The sequence below is a fragment of the Notolepis coatsorum genome (genome assembly GCF_963971535.1).
Source record: "Notolepis coatsorum genome assembly, chromosome: 15".
Classification (NCBI taxonomy): Eukaryota; Metazoa; Chordata; class Actinopteri; order Aulopiformes; family Paralepididae; genus Notolepis; species Notolepis coatsorum.
The window spans coordinates 35204506-35226786 of NC_140179.1; the positions used below are offsets into that span (position 1 = coordinate 35204506).

At 42.2% G+C, this 22281-nt stretch overlaps 1 protein-coding gene across 1 annotated transcript in view; it reads left to right on the forward strand.

Annotated features, from left to right (window-relative positions):
- The window catches only part of hmga2 (high mobility group AT-hook 2), a gene marked incomplete at both ends in the record, with an annotated part of 206204 nt that overhangs the window by 52934 nt on the left and 130989 nt on the right, over positions 1-22281 (forward strand). Inside the window, one exon of the mRNA XM_084330966.1 lies at positions 9652-9702. Coding sequence (XP_084187092.1) covers positions 9652-9702 — 51 coding nt within the window. The remainder of the gene's footprint in view (positions 1-9651; positions 9703-22281) is intronic.

The following is a 22281-nucleotide window of genomic DNA, read 5'->3' on the forward strand; positions in this document are numbered from 1 at the left end:
ACAGTTGGAAGAATGTCTGCTATGCTCATATTCCTGTCTAGAGAGACTTCATATGGGCCAGCTCAGCGGTTAGTCGATCCCCCCTAGAATAGAGCCAGCCAGACTCGGCCTTCGTCTTGCTGGTGGTTTAAACAGATAGCCTTATGAAAACAAAGCTATACAGCTTAAATTAATTCAAATGATTCAGAAAAATAAATCTTTTTAAATGATATCCAGCCAAAGAAATAGCCACGGAAAAGCTAATTGAAAAGGATTGTGATACATATCGTGTGAATATAGGTCGCTCAGCCAATGGTATGGCTAGTTTCTCATTGTATGTAAAGGGTGTGTGTGTGTGTGTGTGTACTTAAAAGGGGAAACCAAGACATACAGCCCAAGACACACAACACAGACATACTTATTACAATATATGAATCTTGTTCTTTAGGGTTTAACTAGCAAATAAGTAGTATGTACAAATTAATTCAGTATTACACGTTGTGGAGGAATCCTTTTGGTTGCCCTAAACCAGCGGTTCTCAAACTATGGGTCACGATCCAAAGTGGGGTCGTGGGTAGGTAACAGTGGGGTTGCGCATTGATTGGCAAGTAAAAATATATATATATATATCAATATTAAAAAAAATATATGTTCTGGCAACATATTTTGGCTAAATATGCCTCATTTTATAAATGTGTATTGATAACATAATACTGTAATTAAATGTTCTAATATGCATGATCAAGTTCAATGACGTGTGCTTTTATTTTGATATTCCTTATTAATTCCACGTTGAAATTACGCGACACATTAAGTGTGGGGTCGCCAAAGAAATATCCAAAATTAAATGGGGTCGTGGTATAAAAAAGTTTGAGAACCCCTGCCCTAAACAATAGCTTAGTTCACACCTAATTGAGAGGCCAGGGGCTTACAGCCCCCACCCAAGCTCCTTCTCTTCCTCAGTGTCTCCTAGCTGGCCAGAGGAGAGCACTCTGTACTTTGTATTAATTGTTTTTACTATTAAACCTATTTTGATCAGAAGACTTCTTGTTAATTGTGGCTGACTGAGGAGCTGCCGCATATCCTACTTCTCTCACAGCCCGTGTGATTACTCCCCAACGATGGCATCACAGCAAACATTCGAGCGCCCACGTTGAAAAAACCTCAACAGAACATTGAAGGGCTGACCCCGATTAGTCGAATAGTCGACTAATCGATCGAAAGGAGCCGTAGTCGACTGCCAACCTCTTAGTCGAATGCAAAAAAAATTCAATATATATCTATATAAATATTATTTTTTTCATTCTTTCCAAAAGCAAAGAGGTCTAGAAGCGTGACTAATGCTAATGGCGCACATACCAGCGAGGCTAACTGCCTACGAAAATGGGCACAGAAAAAGAAAAAAAAACACACTGTAAGAGGATTTCACCCATCTAATGAACACACTAGAGTAGACAAATATCAAGATGTATCCATCAGTGGACCAATTGTATCCATTAGTGGACCAATTGCTTTTGTGCAGGACAAGACGCCTTCAGTCGACTCCTTCAGACATTAAGCACCCCCCACAGCCCAAATGGAATGATAAACAAAAAAAAACTAAAAAAGATATTTAGATCCAAATCCTTAGTCGGGGACAGCCCTTCAACCACAAGAAATACCATGAGAAATACCATGAGAAATACCACGAGAAATACCATGAGAAATACCATGAGAAACACCACAAGAAATACCATGACAACCACCATGAGAAATACCATGAGAAATACCATGAGAAATACCACGAGAAATACCATGAGAAATACCATGAGAAATACCATGAGAAACACCACGAGAAATACCATGACAAACACCATGAGAAATACCACAAGAAATACCATGAGAAACACCACGAGAAATACCACGAGAAATACCAAGAGAAATACTTTAAGTCAAAGAACAATCCGCAGCGGGCCTGTTAGCCGAGCTGCGTTTTCTTTTTCTTTTTTCTTTAGCACAGCGAGCTGAATGTGTTCAATTCAGATCCAGATCCCATAACTGTGGGTCCCAGGCCTTATCTGTCAGGTGACTCAGATCCAGATCCCATAACTGTGGGTCCCAGGCCTTATCTGTCAGGTGACTCAGATCCAGATCCCATAACTGTGGGTCCCAGGCCTTATCTGTCAGGTGACTCAGATCCAGATCCCATAACTGTGGGTCCCAGGCCTTATCTGTCAGGTGACTCCATCGATAGCGGTGGACCTCATTTCCACTTGAATAGCATAAAATTCGACCGGTGAAATATTACTCTCCACTGAGCCGGCTAACTTTTGTTGCCACTGTAATGGAGATTTATTGGAAGCATCGGGGGGGGGTTACCGGTGACAAAAAAGCCGGGGAAGTCCCACGCCTGCTACTGATACATTGCTGGTGTAAAATATCACCACTTCACCGTGAGAGAAATGTCACCTTAACAGATGGAAATGTCACGTTAACAGATGGAAATGTCACCTTAACAGATGGAAATGTCACGTTAACAGATGGAAATGTCACCTTAACAGATGGAAATGTCACCTTAACAAGATGGAAATGTCACCTTAACAGATGGAAATGTCACCTTAACAAGATGGAAATGTCACCTTAACAGATGGAAATGTCACCTTAACAGATGGAAATGTCACCTTAACAAGATGGAAATGTCACCTTAACACAGTGGTTCCCAAACTGTGGTGCGCGCACCCCTTGTGGTGCGTGAGCGCCCTCTAGGTGGTGCGTGACATGAAAAGGCTAATGGTGAAAAAAAAAATATATATATTTTTTTTACAATAAAATTTCATACAAATCTTAGTCAAACCTTTAGTATTATGGATATTAAACATGCTGGCAGAATATTGTCGTGAACATTTTAATTAAATAAAGAAATTCCCTATCCATAGTCGCCGTGGGAAGAGATAAAATAAAAAATTAAATCTGTGCACGGAGACCAGCAACAATTCTTTCTAACAGAAACCCATTGGGGGGTGCGCGAGCTAGGTCGGGAGGTGACAGGGGGTGCACGGCCAAAAAAGTTTGGGAACCGCTGCCTTAACAGATGGAAATGTCACCTTAACAGATGGAAATGTCACAAGACACAGTTTATCTGCAATTTCATATTGTATCAATTATTAGTGACATATGGTATTTCTGAAAAGTATCATGGTATTTCTTGTGGTGTTTCTCGTGGTATTTCTCGTGGTATTTCTCATGGTATTTCTTGTGGTATTTCTCATGGTATTTCTCATGGTATTTCTCATGGTATTTCTTGTGGTATTTCTCGTGGTATTTCTCATGGTATTTCTTGTGGTGTTTCTCGTGGTATTTCTCGTGATATTTTTCGTGGTGTTTTTCATGGTATTTCTCATGGTATTTCTCATGGTATTTCTCGTGGTATTTCTCGTGGTATTTCTCATGGTGTTTCTCGTGGTATTTCTCGTGGTGTTTCTCGTGGTATTTCTCGTGGTGTTTCTTGTGGTATTTCTTGTGGTATTTTTTGTGGTATTTCTCGTGGTGTTTCTTGTGGTATTTCTCGTGGTGTTTCTCGTGGTATTTTTCGTGGTGTTTCTTGTGGTATTTCTCATGGTATTTCTCGTGGTATTTCTTGTGGTATTTCTCATGGTATTTCTCATGGTATTTCTTGTGGTATTTCTTGTGGTGTTTCTCATGGTGTTTCTCATGGTGTTTCTCGTGGTGTTTCTTGTGGTATTTCTTGTGGTGTTTCTCATGGTATTTCTTGTGGTGTTTCTTGTGGTGTTTCTCATGGTGTTTCTCGTGGTATTTCTCGTGGTGTTTCTTGTGGTGTTTCTTGTGGTATTTCTTGTGGTGTTTCTTGTGGTATTTCTTGTGGTGTTTCTCATGGTATTTCTCATGGTATTTCTTGTGGTGTTTCTTGTAGTATTTCTCATGGTATTTCTTGTGGTATTTCTCATGGTATTTCTCATGGTATTTCTTGTGGTATTTCTCGTGGTATTTCTCGTGGTGTTTCTCGTGGTGTTTCTCGTGGTATTTCTTGTGGTATTTCTTGTGGTATTTCTCATGGTATTTCTCGTGGTGTTTCTCGTGGTATTTCTCGTGGTATTTCTCGTGGTATTTCTCGTGGTATTTCTCGTGGTGTTTCTCATGGTATTTCTTGTGGTATTTCTCGTAGTATTTCTTGTGGTGTTTCTCATGGTATTTCTTGTGGTGTTTCTCATGGTATTTCTCATGGTATTTCTTGTAGTATTTCTCATGGTATTTCTTGTGGTGTTTCTTGTAGTATTTCTCGTGGTATTTCTTGTGGTATTTCTCATGGTATTTCTCATGGTGTTTCTCGTGGTGTTTCTTGTGGTATTTCTTGTGGTGTTTCTCGTGGTATTTCCCGTGGTATTTCTCATGGTATTTCTCATGGTATTTCTGCTGGCCAGTAGGACTTTACTACCATACTGTCTTTATACCTGTATCACTGTACATATTACTACATCTCTGTACATACATCGGATTAGCACTATACTCAGTATTACTAATTTGTATATTTTGTACCCAGTTTAATTACCTGTACATTGCATATTACTATTGCACTTTACTGTTACAGCACTCTGCTTGGATGCCAAACATATTTGCGCTGTACTTGTGCTGTACGATGACAATACATTTTAATTAATCTAATCTAGATATGATTTAGTTGAGAATTCCATAACTGTATGCATGGAGATTACAGTGGAGAGAACAAAACCAGAATCAGAATATCCATTCATATTCCAAAGGCATTATTTCATCAGTCACAACTGCTGAGTGAAGAAATTATTAGTGACATTCTAATTCCACACTTCGCTTTGGACTAGGGCTGACCCCTATTAATCGATTAGTCGACTAATCGGTCGAAAGTGGCCGTAGTCGACTGGCCAACCTCTTAGTCGAATAAATTTTTTTTTTTTTTTTTTTTTTTAAAGAAAAGAGGCATAGAATCGTGGCTAACGCTAATGGCATGCATACCAGAGGCTAACTGCCTACGAAAACAGGCACAGAGGCACTGAAGGAGGATTTCACCCATCTAATGAACACACTATACTAGACAAATATCAAGATGTATCCATCAGTGGACCAATTGCATGCTTTTGCAGAGGACAAGAAGCCTCCAGTCGACTCCTTCAGACATTAAGCACCCCCCACAGCCCAACTGGAATGATAAAAAAAAAAAAAAAAAAATAATAAAATTAAATTAAAAAAAATTATCCCTTTTTATTTTTTTTTAGTCGACCAATAGTCGACTAACGGCAAATTTTGGCCAATCCTAGTCGACCATCCAAATCCTTAGTCGGGGACAGCCCTACTTTGGACCCACCTGGAACCTGCCTGGAACCCCCCTCACTGACCCCACTTGAAGAACCTTATTCAAAGGTTGAAAAACAATCAAATTATATTTCAATTTAAATTTAATTTCAAACCTTTATTTAAACTCGAAAGGCATCTGAGGTTTCCCTCATTTACAGTCACGTCGAGTGTACATGATGTAGAGTTAAAGGGGAGATGAAGCGTTGAACAATATGATCCTAGTTTGTTTGTTGTGTACCTTGGGTAAGACAGGGTCCTATAATCAAATGTGAAATCCTGCTTATTTGTCTGAAAACTCAAATGTAATTTCCCTGTTTTCGCCATGGGCGGCGCCATTTTAGAGTAAGCTAGATGGTGACGTCACGGTGATGGTTTGGTCTGGCTCCTGGCTTACACTGCTGGTTAGCTGCCTAGTAAACATGGAGTGTCTTGAAGGTCACTGCTTGAACGAATACTGCTTGCCCGAGAAGGGAAACCCGGACCAGAGTTTTTTTTTCTGATGAACATCCCCAGCCAATCCAATCCAATGATGTGCAATACCATCAGGGAGACGATAGGCGGCGGTATTTGCCCTTTTGCGAGCTCAGACCAATTCCCAACGATAACATCAGGTTGGATGGATATAAAAGAAATAACTATTAAAACCCGACTATACTCGTGATTGGCACGCAAGCGATGGCGAGTTAACCCGACTATCATCGTGATTGGCACGGAACCGTTAAGGACTGTTGGGGTTCATTCCATGAGCTAGAGGGGCATCATAGCAAAATGCTGATTCACTCTGTTCAGAGTAGGGCTGTCTTAAATACTTTGAAGCTTCGAAGCTTCGTTCGATGGCACAAGCTTCGAACATTAAAAAAAAATCGAAGTTAAAAAAAGAAAAAAAAATCAAAAAAAATTATTAAATGTTTTTTTTTACTTCGATTTGTGTGTGCGTGTGTGTGTGTGTGTGTGTGTGTGTGTGTGTGTGTGTGTGTGTGTGTGTGTGAGAACTACCCATCCCAGTTAGGACAGCTGAATCCCGTCCAATCTTTCGCCGTCGACTAAAGACTCACTTCTTCAACCATTATCTGAAATGATTAAAAAAAAATAAAAAATTAACCGTGACTAACCTTACTGTCATGCACTTTTCCTAATAAACTAACCTACACTGTAACACGCAACACTTTGATAAACATTGTTACTCAGCTGATAGAGTTGTACCCTTCTTGCTGTCTTGTCGTACAGAACTTGTAAGTCGCTTTGGATAAAAGCGTCAGCTAAATGACTAAATGTAAATGTGTGTGTGTGTGTGTGTGTGTGTGTGTGTGTGTGTGTGTGTGTGTGTGTGTGTGTGTGTGTGTGTGTGTGTGTGTGTGTGTGTGTGTGTGTGTGTGTGTGCGCGCGCGGGGCCATTGGGTGGGGCCGGGGGACAAATACACTGGAGGAAAGTAACCCAGCTCAGCACTGCCCAAATTATATCATCACTATTGCCTGTTTGAAGGATATCATCCTCAAATACATATACACCTACATGCCTTGTAGAATTCCACACATAAGAAAGAAAGATACTGGGATGAATAAACAAAATAGGAAATAAAATTTAGATAAGGTGCTACTGAGATGTTTTGGTGAGTTCTTTGTTTTTTTGTGGAAGTTGCCCTTCTTAAAAATGCATGAACATTCACTGATAATTGGTCTGTAGTGGAGTCTACAAGGTCTACATTGCCGGACCATGTAGAATCCGGACCTTGTAGACTGACATAATTCTGTGCATAGTTTAGTCTACACAGGCCATATTTCAAATAATCAAAATCTTACTTCATTCATCTTAAACATTCTTGATTTGGGGGATTGGTAGTTCCCATGAAATCTGAAGTTGTTCAAACGACAACAGCGATCCACCTTGAATTAAATCACACAGCCGAGTGAAACCTTGTTGGCTCAGTCACGAAAGGGGCTACTTAATTAATTAATCCAACCCACTTTATTTATAGAGCACATTTAAAAACAACAACGTTTATATAAGTGCTGTACAAGTCCCACAACATAAGATAAAAAAAAAAAAAAAAAAATTGAAGCTTCGAATTAAAATCGAAGCTCGGCCCGAAGCTTCGATTGCCAAAAAAAGCTTCGAAGGTCAGCCCTAGTTCAGAGACAACTAGAGGGACCTTAAGGACCAGCCAGTCACTAGAACAGATTCCATAGGTTCCACAATTCCATTCCAATAATGATGTAGTATAAGGAGGTAGCTTAATAAATAATGATGTAGCATAAGGAGGTAGCTTACCAATAATTATGTAGTATAAGGAGGTACAGTAGCTTACCAATAATGATGTAGTATAAGGAGGTATCTTACCAATAATGATGTAGCATAAGGAGGTAGCTTACCAATAATGATGTAGCATAAGGAGGTAGCTTACCAATAATGATGTAGTATAAGGAGGTAGCTTACCAATAATGATGTCTAAGGAGGTAGCTTACCAATAATGATGTCTAAGGAGGTAGCTTACCAATAATGATGTAGTATAAGGAGGTAGCTTACCAATAATGATGTAGTATAAGGAGGTAGCTTACCAATAATGATGTCTAAGGAGGTAGCTTACCAATAATGATGTAGTATAAGGAGGTAGCTTACCAATAATGATGTAGTATATTAAGGAGGTAGCTTACCAATAATGATGTAGCATAAGGAGGTAGCTTACAAATAAGGGCCTTAAAAATTAACAAATACCAGTGTTTAGGGCGGCTAAGTGGCGCAGTGGGCAAGGCGCTCGCCACTAACGCAGGATACGCTGGGTTCGAGCCCAGCTCTCGGTGTTGCTACCGGCTTAGCTGGTCGTTCATACTAACACAATTGGCAAGTGTTAGAGGGTGGGAAAGCCGGTGGGTGGGGATTGGACGTTGTGGACAGCGACTCCTACAGGTCGGTTGGGTGACGCCGGTGCTGCGGAAACAGGAAGTAGCGGGGGCAGCGTGAGCCTCCGACGCGTTACTCCTCGCCACTGAGAGTTCGAGCTGCTGCGGTGAAAAGATGCGACAGGCTGCCTCCTCGTGTACCGGAGGGGACACGTGATGCAAGGCTTCTGTCCTCACTACAACCGACCAGTGGGAGGCATAGTCTAGCAACGTTCAAGACAGGGGAGGGAAGAATTGGATAATACGAAATTGGGATGGGAGAAAAATAGAAAATGCAGAGAAAAAGTGGATAAAAAAAACAAATACCAGTGTTTGTTGCGCCTCTCCAACCTTCTCATAAAGGACACAGTGATGAGTGTCGTGTCTATCATTAGTGAGGGCAGAGTGATGGACAAAGTCCAGGGTACTTTGGCGCATGCCTCACATATCGGCATGTAACTTGAGAACCGCTGAACGGATTCTGTCACCTGAAAGGGCAATCGACAGGCAACAAATATGGCTTTAATTCCATCTATATATTGTATTAAAAGGAATGCACACCCGAGCCACTAGAGGTCGGCAAAGTGGCGCATCGCGAATCGTCCTCAAGAGGGCCCACATGTGGGCCCTTGGATGTTAAGAGGTTTAACCGATGTTTTATAAGATTTACCGAAAATAAGAATTTATCGAAAAAATGCTAATTATATCTCTTATCGTAAAACCGCGAGGACATGACTAAATCCAGATGTAACACTGCCATTGGAAAGAGGAGCCTTTTCCCTATCCATAGATTTGGCAATAATAAGGTCAAGGTCAAGTTCAAGGTCAAATATGAATTTATAATTAAAATTGATTATAATTTATTACTGTATCTACAAATCCGTCTGTTTAATCATCTTCCCTTTATTCATTTGCTTAAACTTTTTTGTACACTTGATTTCAAGAAGGTGCTGAATGAGCTGAGTGAGCGAAATCTCTAGAGCAGCAATTCTAAGATGGTGTTATTCACCGTCAAAGATGCAAAATAAAATCATAATTTATATTCTCCTTTTTTTTATTACAATTTACTCAAGCCTAGTAACAGACACAATATTTCTGACACTGGGAATACATACCCCCAGGTCCCTAGATGTTCCTAGATATCAAGAACATGCAAATTGACCTTGTAGAAGTGGAGCAATCTTCCATTTACTTAGGCATGTACCTTTAGGCAAAAGTTCTGAAAATAGGGCTACAGCTTAACAAGTTAAGGGTTGCGGTAGCAGCATGCCTATAAACGACATCACCATAGTCCAAGACTGACAAGAAAACTGCTTTGACTTGCTAGTGAAGAAGTGATCAGTGACATTCTAATTCCACATTTCGCTGGGGACACACCTGGAACCCCCTCGAGGAGAGAACCACTGATTCGAAGGATGAAAAACTATCACATTATATTTATCTTTATCTGTTGTTGTTTCTGCTCCACAGAAAGCTGAGGCCACCGGAGAGAAAAGACCCAGAGGCAGACCTCGAAAATGGGTAAGTTAACTGCGTTTCACCTGGTAATGCTCCAGAGGAACCAGCCCTCTCTTCACAGTGGTTCAGTCAATGGTCTCTAACTACACACCCTCAAGACCCCTACGCTCTATATCTTCTAACTACACACCCTGAAGACCCCTACACTCTATATCTTCTAACTACACACCCTCAAGACCCCTACACTCTATATCTTCTAACTACACACACTCAAGACCCCTACGCTGAAGGCGTGTTTTTGCGGACCTCCCAAACTTTCAAACTTTAGACTGTTTTCTTTATGCGTTTTTCTTTTTCTTTCTTTCTACCACAAGACGCGGCCACTGATGGGTCCATGGGACTTGGATAAGTCCTGTGGACCCAACTCTGGCCACTGACCACATGAGCGAACGGGTACATACGCACACAATACACGGCCACTGATGGATCCGTGGGACTTGGTAAAGCACTATGGACCCAACTATGACCACTGATAAAAACGTAACTACACTAGCATTATAAAACCTAAACATTGCTACCTACCATACAAGTGCATTGGTTTAGTGCATTTCCGGTTGCCACTGAGCGGAAATGTTTGTGCGGACCTGTTCTCCCAAACTGGTAAGCAAATGACTGTTTTTACGTTATTTTCATTTTTACGTTACTATTATTATTATTATTATTATTATTATTTTTTTTTTTTTTTTTTTTTTTAACATTGATCTTAACTGATCACTATGACTTTATTGCTTTTATCGTTATATATGCCTATAATTGTGTACAGCACTTTGAGCTACATGACATGTATGAAAGGTGCTTTATAAATACTTACTTACTTACTTACTTACTTACGCTCTATATCTTCTAACTACACACCCTCAAGACCCCTACACTCTATATCTTCTAACTACACACCCTCAAGACCCCTACGCTCTATATCTTCTAACTACACACCCTCAAGACCCCTACGCTCTATATCTTCTAACTACACACCCTCAAGACCCCTACGCTCTATATCTTCTAACTACATACCCTCAAGACCCCTACACTCTATATCTTCTAACTACATACCCTCAAGACCCCTACACTCTATATCTTCTAACTACATACCCTCAAGACCCCTACACTCTATATCTTCTAACTACACACCCTCAAGACCCCTACACTCTACATCTCCTAACTACACACCCTCAAGACCCCTACACTCTATATCTTCTAACTACACACCCTCAAGACCCCTACGCTCTATATCTTCTAACTACACACCCTCAAGACCCCTACACTCTATATCTTCTAACTACACACCCTCAAGACCCCTACACTCTATATCTTCTAACTACACACACTCAAGACCCCTACGCTCTATATCTTCTAACTACACACCCTCAAGACCCCTACACACTATATCTTCTAACTACACACCCTCAAGACCCCTACGCTCTATATCTTCTAACTACACACCCTCAAGACCCCTACGCTCTATATCTTCTAACTACACACCCTCAAGACCCCTACGCTCTATATCTTCTAACTACATACCCTCAAGACCCCTACACTCTATATCTTCTAACTACATACCCTCAAGACCCCTACACTCTATATCTTCTAACTACATACCCTCAAGACCCCTACACTCTATATCTTCTAACTACACACCCTCAAGACCCCTACACTCTACATCTCCTAACTACATACCCTTCCCACCACAGTCAGGACAGACGAAACCTGACCAATTGTCCGCCGTTGACTAAAAACACACTTCTTCTATCAATATCTGAAGTGAAAAAAGAAAAAAAATACTAATCTTCGTACTGTCTTTTACTATTATGGACTTTGCTACCAAGGAATCGACCTTGCCTATATTACTACCTACTATGCTACTATGTCTATACTACTATTCACTCAAGACTGTAGCGCTCAAATTCAACACTGGCGAACAATCTTACTGACCCTTAGCTGCCAGAGTTGTACCCTTCCTGCTGACTTGTTGTACAGAACTTTTAAGTTGCTTTGGATAAAAGCGTTCAGCTAAATGACTAAAGGTAAAATGTAAATGTTCTTGAAGTAGCAAAGTGTATGCAGTTGCGCGAATGAATGCAACCGACTTGTGTGAACCAGGGTTTCCGTTAGAATCTTTTTTTGCAGGTCTGAGTGTCCGGTAGATTTCAATCTGCCTATATAAAGAATGACATCCTCAAGGCATTTATAATATTTTTACTTAAAACTAGGCTACTTTTGCGTATATACAGTCATTAATATATTCCAAATAAAATAAGTCCCTCAAGACTTCGTGCTGCTGCCGACTTGAGGTGTCGGTGGGCAGTCTGCCCGACATTAATAAACAGCAGTCTGTTATAATCACATTTTTATGAGCTAACAAATTCCGTTATATTGGACATTTGTATTAATTAAATCAAGCGAAGAACTGAGAAATTTGGCAGAGAGAGACGGCAACATTATCGTGGGTTTGCGTGATGTATATCTCCACCTCCCAACGACTTGGTGCTGGTCATAATGTCCGGTGAAAATAATTCCTCTAAGCACAATTTGATTATTTGAATTGTATTAAAATAGGCTAAAATTAAATAGCCTATGCGATGAACGAAACAATCATTACATTTGTTTCATCGTTGCTTCACCAAGCAGGTCTAATAATGTTGTCAGCGGGAGCTTGCTGCTAGATTTGCGAGACGCATGCAGCTGCAGACCCCAGAGAGCAGCAGTGTTTTTCAGGTCCGGTCTGGGGCCGCTCAGTAGCGCCCCCCACCCAACAGCTGAATTGCCAATGGCTAAATTGGAGTACTGCACTGTGCCGCTAGGCGACCAGGTCAAAATGGTTCAGTCGCAGGACAGCAGCACTGCTCTTGCGGGACGATGCGGGACACGTCGGGGGGGGGGGGGGGGGGGGGGTTTTTTTTTTTTTTTTTTTGCTATTAAAATTAAAGAAATGTATTTATTATTTAAATGCCTTTATTTCATATTCGACGCAGGCGGTAGGCTATATATAGCACATTTTGTTATTAATCTTATTAAACTGTATAGATGCTTGCTTCACCAATCACCTTCTCAGCTGCTATGTCTATGTCACCAACATCTTTATTTAATCACACTTCATCATTAAGCAGGTAACCATCAATCTTGGTAAGCTGATAAAATCACTCCATTAATAGAAAGAGCAGGGGCTAAGTCTTTTCAGCCATCTGTTCCTGACATTATTAGAAGTGAAGTGTTAGAAGAGAGGAGACGGAATGCGATGGTTGATCTTCACAATATAATAATGTTTTATTAACTTAACTGTTAATCAATTACAACGAATACTGCAGATTAATTATCTATTGAATGGTGGTGGTGGTCGCTCTCTCCTCTCTCTCTCTCTCTCTCTCCTCTCTCTCTCTCTCTCTCTCTCTCTCTCTCTCTCTCTCTCTATTTCTCTCTGATGTGAAGGTAAACAGAAATAAGAAAAGGCAATACAGAGAAATCAATGCCTGCCTGGCATTTAAAAGAACATTGAACAATAAAGCCATAACCATGTATAAAAATACTTAACATGTTAACTTAACTGTTAACTCAATAACAACGAATACTGCAGATTAATTATCTATTGAATGGTGGTGCTCTCTCTCTCTCTCTCTCTCTCTCTCTCTCTCTCTCTCTCTCTCTCTCTCTCTCTCTCCTCTCTCTCTCTCTCTCTCTCTCTCTCTCTCTCTCTATTTCTCTCTGATGTGAAGGTAAACAGAAATAAGAGAAAGGCAATACAGAGAAATCAATGCCTGCCTGGCATTTAAAAAGAACATTGAACAATAAAGCCATAACCATGTATAAAATACTTAACATGTTAACTTAACTGTTAACTCAATAACAACGAATATATATAGACAGATTAATTATTTGAATGGTGGTGTGGATAACACGACTTGACACGATCATGTCCCAGAACAAAACCAGAAAAAAGAGTGAGGACAGCAGACATGGGTCTGGTGGTCGTGGATCAGATCGAGAAGAGCCAGGCGCAGGTTCTCAGTTAAGCTGCAGGAAGTCAACGCAGAGCTTGAGGTCAATCAGGATGTACTGCCCCCCTGCAGGTCAAAATAGATTTGGATTTAATTTGGCACGTCGTCCATTCTGTGTAGACTCAGCCGAAATTGGCAATAATATCTGGCCCGTCAGTTTATTTTTATTATATGATATACTTTATGTTTTATCCATGTTGAGAATAACAGGTAACGGTATCATCTTGCAATGTATAGCGCTTGTTAACACTACGAGGTACTGTGGACAGCGCTTGGGGTGCTGAAAATTCTCTCTCTCTCTCTCTCTCTCTCTCTCTCTCTCTCTCTCTCTCTCTCTCTCTCTCTCTCTCTCTCTCTCTCTCGAGTCTCGACAGCTCCGTAATAAACGATCAATTTATATGCAATTATTGTGTCTTGGCTCCTTGGCAAACAACGACACAATTAATCTGCTGTAAATCGTCAGTATGGAATGTTTATGTTATGTTATGCTATTTTAATAACATGAATGAAATATACTATAATATCCAGTATAGGCTTAAAACGCATTTTATCATTATGCAAGAAGAGACAATTATGTAAAAAGCCTGGGGCCAAGTTTCCCTATTACCGGTAAGGATATTCAGGTCAGGACATTGTTTTGCATTTTTGTTGCTTTTATTAAAACAAGCTTGTAAATTAACTGTGTTCTTACCTGATTCAGTGCTTCTTAAACTTGTATTTTTTGTTGGAACGGGCAGCATCTAGCAGGCTCTTATCCTTTATCACATGCATGTAAAACTCCTGGCATGTGCAGGTGTAGTTAACCTTCACCTGATGATGTAAACAAGACGAAAGCAATTGTTTGTATTGAGCCGTACTGTATTGTAGTACCCATTCAAATCTGTTAATTAATAAAGTTTATTCAATAAAAAAATCACCTGTATTTCACTTTTGATGAGCTCAACGCTGCAGCGGTTCCTTTGGTCCGTCCAGGCCCCCACCATCAATGAGAACAGTCTCTCGACAAAAGCGTTGGTGACCGGGATGCTTAATGCAAAGGATACCAACATAGTCGTGTTCGGGGTAATTGCATTCTTGAGCAGCGCCGTCCACTTTTTCGCTACAGGATCTCCTGTCGCTGCGACTTCGGTCACCCGTGGCAACAGAACACAGAACTCGTCATACAATTGGTCCATGTCCAGTTTGCTGCTGATGTTAAGAGCTTCAGCTGCTTCGCGAAGCTCTTGGAAGCTGAATGCTCTGTTCTTGAGAGCCAAGCATGACAGCTGTTTCAGGTAATTCTGATCCGTGAAATCAAACCATTTGTCGAGGTAAGTGAGCGCTCTCTGATAGAAAATTAGAAAGTCCTGTTCAATCGCAGCAGCCTGTGTGGTAGGAAACCTCTGCATGAGAGCACTGGTCTCAAATCCAAAATAACGGTCCTTTGATCTTTGTTCAAGTTTCAGTCGTAGACTGGTCATGAGCTGGAAAAGCTCACAGACCGTTGTCTCATCCCCCTCAACTTCAAGCACTGCGTCGTAAAAAAGCTTTAGGCTATTCTGCAAAAACATCAGGTATGCTTGGAGTTCACAGGGCACGCCCTCGCCATCCTCGTCATTGGCGAAAAACTTCCACAGTGCTGATGGACAGTTGTCTTCTCCAAGCGATAAAAAGTAGCTTTTGACAGCAGGCCAGCAGTCGTGAAGCCGTTTGACAGCTGGCCACAAACTGAGCCACCGTGTTGGTACGTGCCGGTAAAGCGTCTGGTACTCCTCGTCCACAAAAGCAAAAATATCCTTCAATTCTTGGACACGTTTTGCGGATGCTGAAAAGTGGTTATATATCTTCGTGACTACACTCTCGATGTCCACTTTCAGCTTGTCACCTGAATTCCGCCCACAATTATGCAGAATATGGGCTACGCAGTTGGCTTTGATGATTGCACCATTCTTGTCTTTTAATTTTTTATAGACAGATTTGTGTACCCCATAATTGACACTGGCGTTATCTGCAGAATATGCAGAGACCCTTTCCAAGCCAAGGTTGCTCTCCTCGAGCCTCGAAACGACCTGATTAAATATCGCATCAGAGTCTTCCTTGTGGTCATCATAAAAGTCCAACCATTTGTTTTGCAGGCCAAGCTCTGGGGTGTAAAATCGCACTGCTAGTGGGAATAATTTGGTAGTACCATGGTTCGATGCATCAGATGCAATTGAAAAAAATGGAAGATACTCTGGTTTACCTGCAACCAATGGCGTATTTAAGTTCTTTAATAATGTCTCCACGGATGCAGGTGCAAGCACGTCTGTAACGATAGCTGCACTCTTGGTGCGTCCGCATGCTAGTTTCTTAGCTATCTCTGAATCGGGGAACATCACAGGGTTAAGTTTTGATCCACAATCGCCAGATCTATAAGATAAGCCATGCTGCACGTTATGGTAGACACTGGTCACCTCAGCCGCTGTGACTTTGTCTGTGTTGCTGTCCTTTGGCTTCGAGAAAAAGCTAGTCATACTACTGTTAGTATTCCTTTGCTGTTCATTTTTTTTGTGGGCCTCGCCATCACCGTGCCTCTTAACGTCCCCCTCTCCTCCATGTGTGATGGTGAAGCTCCTGTGACAGATCCTGCATTCAACCTTCTGGGGATCATCTGAAACTGATCTCAGCCACGAATATTTCTTGTCCCAGTCTCTGTTGTATGAGCAAAGTCTCTTTCTTTTTGCCTCCATTTTCCTTGTCTTAGCTAAACAACTTGTATCAGTAATATTTGGCGGTCTTCTGACTACTCGAGTGACTGACGTCAGTCACGTACTCACGTCACACACACAGCTGCCACGGCCTCGCGGCTCGCTCGGACAGGTGACAGGCAGCGCTGCGCGCCTCGCCTCGCGAGACTCGAGTGAGCTGCTCTGGCTGCGCAAATGCATTGGTTTGTGATGCCGCCCGATTTTTTTATTTTAAATATAAGAGGGTATTGGAACGAGGCATTAAATTAACAACATTTAAAATATTTTTTTAATAATAATCTTTGAACGAAAAAAATTTATAAAAAAAAAAAAAAACTATAATAATAATAATTTTTTTTTTTTTTTTTTTTTTTTTTTTATCTTTGAATTGCGGGACATTGTTTTGTTGTTGCGGGACAAACGGCCCAATATCAGGACTGTCCCGCGAGTCGCGGGACAGGTGGTCACCCTAGTGCCGGCAAGGCTGGTGGGTTCTGTGGCTCTGCAGCTGCATGCTTCTCGCAAACCCAGCACTAAGCTCTCGCTGACAACATCGTTGTCATTATTAGACCTGCTTGGTGAAGCAACGATGAAACAAATGTAATGGTTGTTTCATTCATCGCATAGGCTATTTCATTTTAGCCTATTTTAATACAATTCAAATAATCAAATTGTGCTTAGAGGGAATTATTTTCACCGGACATTATGACCGGAGAGATTAAATATGTCGGACATCAACAGATTTTGCCGTTCAAATACCGGTAATTACCGGCTAACGGAAACCCTGGTGTGAACGTTATACACATACTGTTTTGACCACGAGTGCACATTGTAGAAAACATCGAAAACATCATCAAGGACTCAGACGCGTCTTTATCTGAGGATCACATTGATGAAGAAACGCGTCTCAAAGCAACAGGAGCACCACGACAAGCCAGAACCTGGGGACTCGCCAAGACGCCGGGGCGTGGTCATCGCACGGACACCTCCCGCGGCTCCTCCGTGTGACTTTTCTCTCTCCTTACACAATCGCATTGTTTATACTCACATCCAGTGACACGTTAGCGGGTTAATTCTCAAAGGAACACAGGTGTAGCGTATAAAAACTGCGCCCAGTCTGTGCCTACATTTTGCTAATCTATTTTCAAAAGGAGTTAAGCTATCCGGGGTGCGCCCCTTGCCGACGCCCTGAGAACCATTTTCCCCAAACGTGTCGCTGGCTTTCCCAGAAAGGAAACGCTTCAGAACACGACGCGGCACTTCATCCCTTTCTTTGAAACCAATCGTTTTCAAGCGATCGACTTCGAAGGGATAAGAGCTGAGACCGTGACGAATAGAATCAATATACCCTTTTTCATACCTACCGTAATGAAGAACTGACAGGCCCTTGCAGCCCAGCCCTTCAGACTATAACCTGTTGATGAGAATTAATATATCCGATAGGGCGTACAGACTCTCATCTGCACCTTTGTTAACAGTGTTTATTCTTCTCATAGTTTTATATTCAGAGTTAATTATATTGTTTACACTGTTTATTTCTTATATGAGATATTGCCTACATTTATGTCTTTCTACTAGGGGTGGACGGTATAAACGGTATACGGTATAAACGGTATTAATTTGCTCTACGGTATGGATTTTGACTATACCGTGTAACCGGTAGAGTAGCTCTAAAATAGCAATGAAGTCATGTAACCACAGCGCGACTATTTCAATCGCATTTGCCCCTAAAAATAGATAGAATTAGTCATAGATAATAGATCTGTGCAAACTGGAAAAAGTTATTTAGGAGGCTTCGCGCAGTGGGCGTGTCAACACGCAATTGTCATTTCATAATAAACACATATCACCGCGGCGCACAGCAAGTTTCAATTTCAGTTCCTGGCATTTTTAACCAGTGGAGAAAGGTAAGAGATGTCCCTATCGTTTTTCTTATATGAATTATTCTACGTTAATAAAACATACCTGGTGATCAACTACAGTTTGCTGTAAACATTATGATATGCGTGTAGTGTTATGATAACGACGGCTGCAGCGGGAGCCGGGAGGACGGCGGAAGCAGTGGATTTGCGAATAGCATGCAGCTGCAGAGCCGCAGAGCCAGCAGCGCTTTCAGGTCAGATCCGCTCAACAGCGCCCCCCCACCCAACGGCTGAAAGCTGTGACCAGACCTGAAAGCGCCGCTGGCTCTGCGGCTCTGCAGCTACATATGTTTCTAGCAAAATCCAGCATCCAGCCCGGCTGTTTGCAATGGGAGCAGCACGGACTCTGGACTTATTTTATTTGGAATATAATGACTTTATACGCAAAAGTAGCCTAGTTTTAAGTTAAAATATTATAAATCTACATGCCTTGAGGATGTCATTCTTTATATAGCCTGCCTATCAGGCAAAACAAATTATTCTAACGGAAACACTGATACCGTGATATATACCGTTACCGTCTATGCTTCAAATTATACCGTGATATGAATTTTAGACCATACCGTCCACCCCTACTTTCTACTATTACCCTGTCCATACCCGTACCTCCCCTCCTCCATGCTGCTATGACGCTCCGAATTTTCCCAAAGGGGATCAATAAAGGAATATCTTATCTTCTTAGGAGATGTTATTGAATGCCTCACTTGCGCACAAGCCGAACTCTATAATAACGGGTGCAAGCCGAGCCGCCCGGTGGACTCTTGAGCCAGGCACAGAGCATAAACGGGTCGTTAGCTAGAACCTGCGCACCAGAGCGGGCAGTCTTTCCACTTTTACGTTCCACTCTTACGGTTCTTTTGGACGGTTCTACCTGTACCTGTTGTAGAATGCCGCCAACCGAAACACAAGACACAAAACTGGACCCTTGTTAACCCTTTTCACTACCACACTACAGAAGGTTAACCCTTTACTATCACACTACAGACGGTTAACCCTTTCACTACCACACTACATACAGTTAACCCGTTGTAGTGTGGTAGTGAAAGGTTAACCTTCTGTAGTGTTGTAGTGAAAGGTTAACCGTCTAGTGTGGTAGTGAAAGGTTAACCTTCTGTAGTGTGGTAGTGAAAGGTTAACCTTCTGTAGTGTTGTAGTGAAAGGTTAACCGTCTAGTGTGGTAGTGAAAGGGTTAACCTTCTGTAGTGTGGTAATTAAAGGGTTTACCCTTTGTAGTGTAGTAGTGAAAGGTTTAACCTTCTCTAGTGGGGTAGTGAAACCGTTAACCCTTTGTAGTGTAGTAGTGAAAGGTTTAACCTTCTCTAGTGGGGTAGTGAAACCGTTAACCCTTTGTAGTGAGGTAGTGAAAGGTTAACCTTCTGTAGTGTGGCAATGAAAGGGTTAACCCTTTGTCGTGTGGCAGTGAAAGGGTTAAATGTTGTGGTTCGTTGTGTTTGTTCCGTTAGCAGTGCGGCCTGAATATATTTAACACTCTGTTTGCAGGGTAGGCACGCTATTTATGTGTGTGTGTGTGTGTGTGTGTGTGTGTGTGTGTGTGTGCACGCGCGCGCGCATATGAACTTGCCCCGTGTGTGTGTTCAGGGAGATCTTGTCTGTGAATGTTTATGTTATCAGTCAGTTTACACTTCAATATTTAAATAATTCCTCCAACAGCTTGAAACACTCAAGTGTTTCTCAGATCTTTTAAGTGACACGGCTGATTGATGGCGTCAGGTGGAAGGGGGGGGGGGGGGGGGGTGGGGGTTGGCGAGGCAGCTCAAAGTGCCACCAGGAAGGATGGAGAAATATACTGGGAATGTGAACTCTTTCTTGCATATATATATATATATATATATCATGTGCAGTATATCACACCCTGCATTTATATGTGTCAAAAGGGACGGGGGGGGGGTTGTCTAGGGCGGCACTACAAGCACGGGCTTGGAGAGTCGGAAAGTATTCTCTATCCAGCTTACATCTCCCAGGAGGGATGATGACGTGCTTTCGAGGAATCTACGCATATTTCCCTGTGCTCTTTAACCCTTTCACTGCCACACTACAGAAGGTTAACCGTTTACTATCACACTGTGTCGTGTGGCAGTGAAAGGGTTAACCTTCCGTACCGTGGCAGTGAACGGGTTAACCCTTTGGTAGTGCGGTAGTGAAAGGGCTAGACTGCGAGCTGTTATCTGGTCCAAGTCGGTGGCTCGGGGGTAAGCAGCGCAGTGCGGTAGGGCTGTCACTTTAACAAGAAATCAAATTCGAAATTCGTTGCAGAATTGTAGAATTCGAATTCGAATTTCAGTGTAAATTTTTTTTTATTCAAATTCTAATTTCCCCCATCAAGTTCGAATCTCGTGTTTTTATGTACATTTGAAATCAAATTTGAAATTAGAAAATAATGTGTCCTCACCGCTTTCTTCCGTACGATTCGAGAGGCGCATCATGCAAATCGCACAGCAATAGTTTTCTCTCTCTATCTCTCTCTCTCTCTCTCTCTCTCTCTCTCTCTCTCTCTCTCTCAGTCCCCCTTTAACCTCTCTCGCCCTCCTCCGTAACTGGCACGCCACCACTACTGGCGCAGAGCACACACAAACACACTGCACACATTGTTTCGAAGCCTCAAGGGCCGTGAAATAATTCACATATTTCCTTCCGGCCGTGCATCATGCAGCAGGGCATGTTTGGAACTCTTTGGCTGGGATCCGGGGGCTCGACGGAGACAGGGCGTGCGTGGGAGGGGGGGGAGGGGGGGGTGCGTCCTCACGGCGCGTGTACCCGGTGTGACCGGCGCTCAATGGCTCCGCACTCACGCGTCACGCGGCCAGGCGAGCTAATCAGTTTGGACCCTTGGACTGAGCTGATAAAGCAGCCCGGGTTCAGTGCAGCGGTTCCCTCTGTACCGGCCAGGCAGACCACGGTGCACAGGTACACAGCACACGCCGACGCACACACCGACACCCGCCCACACGGCGGCTTTTGCGTCAGCCGTTCTCTGGCACGACTTCAAACGTGCGGTGCAGTAAAAACAAGAGATTGTAGGCTACATACCTGCGTGCAGGTCGCTGCCGTATCGCACACACTGACGCCGGAGCCGCCCTTCAGTTCATCTGGAGGGTTGGGAGTGTTTTTGTGAACTGTGTTACAGTAGGTGACATGTGCTCTGTTGTGGAATGAAGGAACGATTGACTGGACTGTGTGGCAATTCCAGGTGTAGGGGTGGCAGAATAAACAACACACAGACAGGTTGCAGTTCCTAAAATGATACTCTTCTTTATTTTCTAATAAACAATAAACGTTTCACACGCTCACTGGCTTTATAGCAATTAGTCTGTTGGCCGGGTGCCGTCTCCTTGCGCTGCTACGAGAGAGTGAGGGGGTGCTCTTCGGCTCCATTAAGTCCCCCCTCCTCAACAGGCGCACCGCGCCGTGATTCGATAATCGCTCTTGATGACCTTCTAGCGACAGGTGCGTCCGGAAGCGGACGCCCAAATATGGGTAGCGCCCAGCCATTGGGTCGCTAAGTAGCGTTTTTCAATCACCAAGCCCAGTGGTGACTTGGGGTTGTTGCCACAACTGATTGACTGACTGATTTATTTTATTTATTTATTTAAGTGTCACCTTGTGGGTGGCCCATTCTTTATATGTAATATATATATATATTAGGGGTGGGAATCACCAGAGGCCTCACGATACGATACTATCACGATACTTGAGTCACGATACGATAGTATTGCGATACTAAATATATTGCGATATGCCGAGTATTGCGATATTAATATTGCGATATATTGCGATTTATTACCTTTTTTCAACTGCAAAGTAAAACTTTGTCAACATGTTTTATCTAATAAAATAAAGTTCAGTCTTTAATTTTTATTGCAGAACATGGTATTTTCTCAAGCAGACATATGTCAACACTCTAATCTCCGTTGCATGTACCTGACAAACTGAACTGTTTGTATTACA